At 35.8% G+C, this 8,593-nt stretch overlaps 1 protein-coding gene across 1 annotated transcript in view; it reads left to right on the top strand.

The window, feature by feature from the left end:
- Nucleotides 1-4,896: 4,896 nt before the first annotated feature.
- LOC134856788 (aldehyde dehydrogenase, mitochondrial-like) overlaps nucleotides 4,897-8,593 on the top strand; it is a 3,979-nt gene continuing 282 nt past the window's right edge. The window contains exons 1-5 of the mRNA XM_063873067.1: nucleotides 4,897-4,941; nucleotides 6,336-6,501; nucleotides 6,948-7,183; nucleotides 7,693-7,949; nucleotides 8,330-8,587. Of these exons, the coding sequence (XP_063729137.1) occupies nucleotides 4,919-4,941; nucleotides 6,336-6,501; nucleotides 6,948-7,183; nucleotides 7,693-7,949; nucleotides 8,330-8,587 (940 nt within the window). The 5' untranslated portion in view covers nucleotides 4,897-4,918. The remainder of the gene's footprint in view (nucleotides 4,942-6,335; nucleotides 6,502-6,947; nucleotides 7,184-7,692; nucleotides 7,950-8,329; nucleotides 8,588-8,593) is intronic.

The following is an 8,593-nucleotide window of genomic DNA, read 5'->3' as shown; positions in this document are numbered from 1 at the left end:
AGGAAGCAAAAATCTTCATATCTAAGTTTTTATCAAAATGTACTTCTTGATAAAACAATAACTATTGCACTAAAATCATCCCGTATTATTTCAATTTTAAGACTTAAGACTTACTACAAAAGACTTAAGTTTTGCAGTAAGAAGTGACTCTACTGGAACAGCATCCACCAGCATAGATAATAAATTTGAAGTGGAATAAAGCGTGAAATAAAACTTTTAAGCGTGGAATAAAGAATCAACTCAAAGAGTTAACAGGACAGGACTGATGAAGGGTCATAAAATAGATGCAGCTTATAATCCAGATGAACGTAGAAATAAACAAAACAACCAAATGTTTCGCAAATGTTTTTGCATGTTCGGCCATACGATAAACCATTGTTGTAATTTGAAGACCAACAAGAGCAAAGTTTTGCATCGCTTCAAAAGGAGAGAAAGCAAACAGAAATTATCATAACTATAGCTGAAGGCCAAGAGTAGAAGACCATGTTAATGATATAAATCCCCCATCAAGAATTCAGGAAAATATCCAATTGCAATGAAAGATCTCAATCGATTGACAGGTCGAACAGTAAAAAACCTTTGAACGGAAAAAACAATTATCCTTCACCTTATCAGATCCATGAACTAGGTGATGATGAAATTTCAGGAGAATATATCGATGATGACTGGGATATTGTTAATTTAAACTAGATCAGTCTCAGGTTGAACCAAAAATACAAGTGTATCTTAAATTATGTCATTATCACGTCGGAGACAAAAAGAAAAAATAACGGTCTGGAAACCCATTTTTTACTAGACACAGGAGCAACATGTTTGCTTATAAATTTTGAAAGTTATCAGCAGAATTGTAACATACAGTCTATACCGCTTATGAATTCTTAATCAAACACCATTGCTGTTAATGGAGTAAATTTTAAATTTATAGGTTTTACATTTTTTTACTCAATTTTTTTGTACTAACACTGATTATCCGGTAAAAATTATGGCGTAGAGTTTGGTGACAAAAGCGATCTAAATGTACTGGGAATGGATTTCGTTTCACAAAACACAATATCAATAAGTTTTTCAAGTTTCAATTTGGAAATAAAAAACCATCCAGATAGAGGCGGGCCTCTTATCAATATAAGAATAGGAAGCAAAAATCTTCATATCTAAGTTTTTATCAAAATGTACTTCTTGATAAAAACAATAACTATTGCACTAAAATCATCCCGTATTATTTCAATTTCTCCTGCAGGCGTAGTTTTCAAAAAAAACGAGCATTGTTTAGAATTGATAAGTCCTAGGAACAAAAAAGCTGTAAAAGCGTAAGTAGAAAAAGTAAGTATGTAAAAAAGTAAGCACCTATCGTACTCAAAAATTCCAGAGAGTAGAAAAAATTCATAACCAACGGTCAAATAGGCCAAACTTTTGAAGTTACATAAATTAAATATATTCTTTTTTTTTCCTGCTTCAAAACAATTGTAATTAAATTTTTTTTATAAAAGCTCTTATAACGCTAAAAGTTGTGCAGTTTACCTAACTTTTCGTAAAACGAGCTGTGAAATTACACTAATCTTACTGAAAAATAATATTACGAGTGTTCCTTATTTTTTCAATCTGAGTCACTAATCAAACATTTTTTGCGTGCTTGTGTTGGTGTTGTCTATTCAAGCAATTGCGAGAAGCACAAATTTTACTGAAAAAGCAAAACTTTTAAACCGAAAAACTGTATCAAAAATTGTATCAAAAAAATTTACAATACAAATTTTACTACATTGAATGGCGGTTCTGCATGACACTCAAAAGAATACGTCAAAAACAAGTAGATATTGGTTAAACTCTTTACCGAGATCGAAAACAGTCAAGTACGCCAACAATTATGGACCATTTTGGAAATGAAATAAAAATAGAAGGCTTCAAATGGAACCTCAAGTTGAGACAAAAAAAATCGATTTTTTGATTAATTGCAGAAAAAATTGCAAAAGGCTTAGGGCATGAACAAAATAGTCTAATGATTTTATAATCATTTTATATTCAGGCGCTTTTATCACTGAGAATTCAGTATTTTTTTGAAGTGAAACCAAAATTATCCTAAGTACAATAACGAGCATTTTTAGATTGAAACCTTTGATGAAAGAACTAGCCATTGTAAAACTCTAACAAACTTATTCTGCGAAGTTACTTAGCACCATCGGATTCTTCCTAAGGCCCAAGTAAGGACCGATGAAGTTCAATATTAGCTTTAAAATTTTCAACTTAGAAAATGCAAACTAGAAGAATTTCATCAAAACGGGGAAATATCATATCTTTACTTCACAACAAGTTGAGCACAATTTTTACCGTTAATCACTAACATAAAAAGGGCAAACATTGTTTTTCGACCCGACCCGCCGCAGATTTATGCCAGCATTTGTTAGCCTTTTAAAATTTATGGAAACATATTTAAACAACGCAAGTGCTGGTTGGTGGCTGTATGCAAACTCTGAAGTTCGTATGATTAGCTGCTCAAAATTGTGGCCAAATTACCAACTCGGTAGTTTGGAATCCACTACACACAGGCAATTAAACCTTCAATCACAACAAATTTTTAGAAGCAAAACTTTGGCACTTGGACCGCATCATTATTATGATTGCTTACGTAAAATTTTACATCATAAAACTCAAGACGATTTTTTTTATAAAACGGTGACTTTGGATTGGTAAATAACCGAATAGGAACTATTAGACTTACCTTTTTTGGATATGATACCGTTTTGTAATTGGTCTTTAATTTTCCTTTGCTTCGATATTTTTTTTTGATTCGGTTTTAATGCAAACTTTTTCTCTTTCTTTTCAAAAATGAAACAAAACTTGCTAATTGTGACAAAAATGTCGAATATGATAAAACATTTGTTTATTCTTGCTTTACAACCATTACAGTCTTCTATTCTTTCATTTTTTCATCTAGTAAATCCTAACCAAAAGTGTTTAGCTGTATGATCTGTTAATTGTGTTGCGACCAGGATCAAATTGAGAAATTACATTTATTTCTCTTATTTTCATTGTGGTGTGTTTGCATGCGAAGCTAAAAATCTCATGTTCAATTTGAGTAGGATAAAAAAATCGAAAATACATAGTTTGTGTATGACATAAAATTTCCACATAAACATCTTCTGTGAAAAACAGAAACAAGAACTGTGTCAGGATGTTTGACAAAAGAATTTGAAACGGTTATGAACTGTCAGCTCTCAATTGAAACATACAAAATCACAATCAGAACAATAAGAAGCTAGCATGGTATCATTGTAGTTTTGACAAGCAAAACCCAATCTCTCAACTCACAACTCATTTGCAACATGCATACGATGATGATGAGTACTATCAAAACAAGACAGCAAGTAAAATTTGGATCAAATTGCTTATGACATCAATGACAAGAAGGATGAAGGAAACGCTCGAAAATTTTTGAAAGTAAACAACTGATTCAAACTATTTCACTTCATTTTTTAACGACTTTATTTCAATTTTAAAATTTATGTCTTTTTCAAATGCTTAAGCTAACCCTATTTCACAATTATAAACATAATTTGATGCCAATGTAACTGTAAGTATCGAAGAATTGTCTTTCTAAGAAAAAGGGCCAGTTTTAGTACTGCAAATACTATACAGACGTGAAAAACTATTGTTTTCAAAGTTTACTTGAGATTAGAGTGGACTCCTGTCCACTTTTTATTTGACAACCCTTTAAATACTAGTCCTTTTCTTTCATTGTTTCATTATTTGATTCCTTTTGAGCTATTCAATAGTTTTTCACAGACTTTTTAGACGGATATCAAAAAGACAATGCGTCACCATACAAATTGACCGCTTAAAATATTCTGCCTTCAAAAGCAGACATTATAACGATAAGCACTCGGTCCCTATAGAGCCCAACAAAGACACAAGGAAATAGAAGACTTTCAAATCAAAGATTGGAAGAATAAAGGCTTCTTAATAAAAAACTTCAAAAATGAGACTACTGAAAACTTTCCAAAGACCGGAAGATGAAAGAGATAACCGATGAAATAAAGTATAGGAAGTTAAGAGTTAGACAAAGCTACTTAAAAGCATTCTTGTTTTAAAATTGAATCTGTCTAATATCTTCATAAGTTTAAATCCCACACTCATTTCTACTCGCTCGGTCAAGTTATTATTTTTCGGAGTAATTTTATTTCTTTCTTTTGCTTACGATATTAGAATTTTTATAATTTCCAAAAAAAACAACAGCAGCAACACTGATTTAGAAGAACTGATGAGACAATTGTCTGATAATCAATGAGCAATCTAGACGCAGAGAAGTGTTAGTTTAATTGTAAAAACTAGGCATTGACCCCACGCCTATTGGCAATAAAGACAGTTGTTCATTAATCGCTTAAATCATTTAAATTTAACTATCTATGATATAAATTCACACTCTTTTATAACTAAGTTTTTAAAAAATACCTATAACAATTGCCATGTACTTTAACGTTATTAGGTGAGACCTTTAACTTAGGATAGATTACTAAGCAATCAACCAGCAAGGATCGCTTAGCAAAACACTCCCCCCTCGTTTATCCCCTCTGCCCCTACCCCTCCGCACCTCCCCCTCCGCCCCTCCCCTTCCGCACCTCCCTCGCCCTTCTTTCCCGCCGCACCTACCCCTCCGCACCTCCCCATCCGCCCCTCCCCTTCCGCACCTCCCCGCCCTTCTTCCACTCTGCCCCTACCCCTCCGCACCTCCCCCCCCGCCCCTCCCCTTCCGCACCTCCCCCCGGCCATCTTCCCCTCCGCCCCTACCCCTCCGCACCTCCGCCGCCCTCACGTTCATCTTCTCAACGGGGGTGCTGGCAAAACGTGGGAGGGGTGGGGATGTAAACGATGAAGTGTAAACAGGTAATGGGTGTAAGTATTTGGGAGGGTGGTGTTTACTAGAGGAATGTCACGAGACGACAAGGGCAGGTAAATTGGATTAGAGAGAATAAATTAAAATCAGTCAAAAAAACGTAAAACTAAAAACTTATGACGAAAATTTGTTCATTAAAAAATTGAAAACAAGAGAACTATCTTTTAAGACAAATCACATTTCGTTTTATCTGTTTTGGGTAATTACGAATGATTTACAAATAAAACTTATTGTAATCGATTAATATGGATATTCGAACAAAATTAAGATTTTAACCCATTTTAAATCAATTATATATTTTTTTCTAATTTCATAGAAACTGATTCCCCCAAAATTCAATATAATTGGCTATTGTTGATGAAATTCCAGTGCGGGATGCTTATTGATTGTTCCGAGTTTCCGAGAATGTGATCCAACATTTGTGCTTGGATGGTTTTTTTCTCATGGGTTTTTATAACTAGCGCTGTTTTTACAGGTACAATCTCCTTCACCTTCTTATTATCCATTTGGTTTTTTTTGTAATAATTTGTAAAATCCATTTCCACAATGCCTGTCCAATTTTTTCTACATAGATACTAACTTTGAGGCACGCACCAAAACATAATGTTTTCTTTTGGTCAAAACCCGCCAAAAACTGCTTGTAAACGTCGGTTTTGGTCAGTTTTTTTTTTGGTATACTCAATTTGTCCTAGTACCAAAAGAAATAACAAGACTAAAGACTGTTTGTATCAAGTGAAGCCCTGAATGTTTCTACTGATTTTTAAGGTTTTTTGGGGTAGTGTTCACCTTAAAAAAAATGATGCGATATTTTTGAAAATCATCCCCCTACACGTTGTATAAAGTACAAATTGATATATTCCGCATCTAACAAAGTATTAAATAGACCAAATTGCATTCCTCAACTCGTTTTTGAACGTATTCCAAGCCGACCTTAGTAGCCGCTTGCGCGTTAAATTCCACCAAAAAAAGGTAGTAACAAAATCGAAATTGGTCTGGAGAAAGTCGGAACAAAAATATAAACCATTTCATCTACGGCAAAAAGCTTTCGAAACATTCAAGGATTTGCCTTGATACGAGCAACTTCTATCCTTTTGTAAATAACAAAGTTTCGCCCTGATGCAAGCATTCTTGTTGCTTATGCGTCCTCAAATGTCTTCATATTTTTGAACTCGCTGTGTTCAACCCGGATCGTTAGTGCACCACATTTTTCGGCTGTGATATTTATAAATTGTAATTTTTTGCTATTTTGGATGGAGTTATCGGGGATGATTCGCATGGAGTGTTTTTTTTTCTGGACATGCTTGCGTCACTAATTCACCATACTGCATGCAATATCTGAATTTATAAAACAGACTCCTGTTTTTTTTTGTGTATTTTTAAGAATATAAGCAGGCAATTTTATTTGTTATCAACAGATAAACGACCTGATTAGACGAAATTTTCCACTTAGCTCGAAAACTAAAATGGAGCACCTTCTCGCGGTTCCTCTGCAGCCGGCGATCAAGAATCCCGAAATCAAGAGGACCCAGCTGTTCATCAACAACGAATATGTGGACTCAGTCAGTGGGAAGACATTTGACACTATCAACCCCGTGAACGAACAAGTCATCTGCCAGGTATAGTTAGGCTGAACATGATTACAATCAAACAAAAAGCGAGAAGGAAGAATAATACTGAAACTTGTAACGGATTGCAACTATAGTTTCTACTCAACTTCTGAGGCGTGTTTGATTTCATTTTCTATCCATAAAACGTAAATTGATTATTTCTCTTTTTCTTAGTCGCCGAATACTTATGCCTTTCAACTTTCAATGCTTTCCCCGTGATTTCGTGATTAGTCCGTTTTTTTTCCCGCCACAATCAGGGGCGGATCTAGGATTTTCTCGAAGAAGGGGGGGCATGTCTAATATTTAATTCGGTCGATCACACACAATTGATTTTCTGAGCGCTCCCAAATCACTATAACGACCCCATTTTTACCAAATATTCTGCGCTTATTTACCAAATATTTCTCTTTTATTGTTTTTACTCGGATTTTTTCATGTATTCACAATTTGTTCAGGTGCAAGAAGGGGACAAGGCGGACGTGGACTTAGCAGTGGCAGCTGCCAGGTTAGCCATGAACCGAAAGTCCACTTGGAGGACCATGAACCCGGCCGATAGAGGGCAACTGCTGCACAAGATAGCAGATATAATCGAACGGAACACAGCCTACATCGCTTCCCTAGAAGTGCTGGATAATGGGAAACCGTACGTCATGGCGTTTCTCGATGTCACAACTTGCGTTTCCTGGTTTAGGTGAGTTGATTTGGATCAAGTTTTGCAGAAATTATTTCATTTAGATCCGATCTAAGCAAGATTGATCTATGCAGGGGGCAGTTTAAAGGCGTGGGTTGGGAATGTGGGCACGTTACGGCTTTTTTTTATTAATACGCCAAATCAACCTAAAAGAAGGTCACCAAAGTTTACCAAAATTGTAGATATGCCCTCGAATACTTGCACTGAGCGCTTCAGTTTGATTTTTTTTCTAGATCTACGAATCTCAGCACAAACTATAAAATAATAATTTAATCAAAATTGTTTTTTTTTTGCCCGCTCGCCCCTCAAGTTCAAGTTAGGCAGTAATTGACGGCAAACTCTTCATATCGACCAGACAATCTGCAGGGCGCTAAATTTTTCTCCAAGAAAGGGAACTTTTGGGTGGTTTTAAATTTTAAAGTGGTGAAAAAATTCAACTGCTAGCCTCCGCCCTTTTTGATATCCATTATTTTCATCGATTATAATTGTTTTTTTTTGTTATGATGCAGATACTACGCCGGATACTGTGACAAAATCGAGGGCCGCACTTTGGCCATGGAAGATGGGAAGATGGGCTACACCAGGTACGAGCCAGTGGGAGTTGTGGGTGCCATCACCCCCTGGAATTTTCCCTTCCTGATGACGTCACTGAAACTGAGCCAGTGTCTGGCAGCTGGGAATGCGGTGGTGCTCAAGCCGCCCGAGCAGACTCCCTTGACGACGCTGCTGTTCGGAGACATCGCCATAGAGGCCGGATTTCCACCAGGTCACAAACAAAACATTTTTTTTTGTAAGAAGAAGTTTCAAAGATGGTAAAGTACAGGTCATATTTAGCCAGTACTATTTGTAAGACATTTTTAACGGTTTACCTACAGATAAAACTTTTTTCCTGTTTGGTTTTTTCTATTTAGTTATGTTTTTTTTTCATAATATTGACATGAACCATCTTTATCGATAACACACGATTTTAAAACATCGATATGATTTATTTTGAACAGTTCCACCAACATGAAAAATGGTTTGTAAGATGAAGTTCAAGCAAAAATTTTATTTATTTTGGCGTGCAGTATATTCGTGCTCACAGTTTTTTAAACACTATAGTATACTGTTGAATGTTTCCCTTTATTTTATTGCATTCATTTCCAGGCGTCATCAACATCATACCTGGTTACGGGCCGACCGCAGGCGCCGCAATCTCGCACCATCCAGACATAAACAAAGTGGCTTTCACTGGATCCACCGAGGTTGGCCATCTGATCCAAACTGCTTCTGGCGAGTCAAATTTGAAACGAGTCACTCTAGAGCTGGGCGGTAAATGCCCTTTGATCATCAGCAAAACTGCTGATCTAGACATCGTAGTACCATTCGCTCAAAATGCATGTTATGTTAACATGGGTCAAACATGTTGCG

The sequence above is a fragment of the Symsagittifera roscoffensis genome, chromosome 1 (genome assembly GCF_963678635.1).
Source record: "Symsagittifera roscoffensis chromosome 1, txSymRosc1.1, whole genome shotgun sequence".
Classification (NCBI taxonomy): domain Eukaryota; kingdom Metazoa; phylum Xenacoelomorpha; order Acoela; family Convolutidae; genus Symsagittifera; species Symsagittifera roscoffensis.
This window is presented reverse-complemented; position numbering and strand designations above follow the sequence as displayed.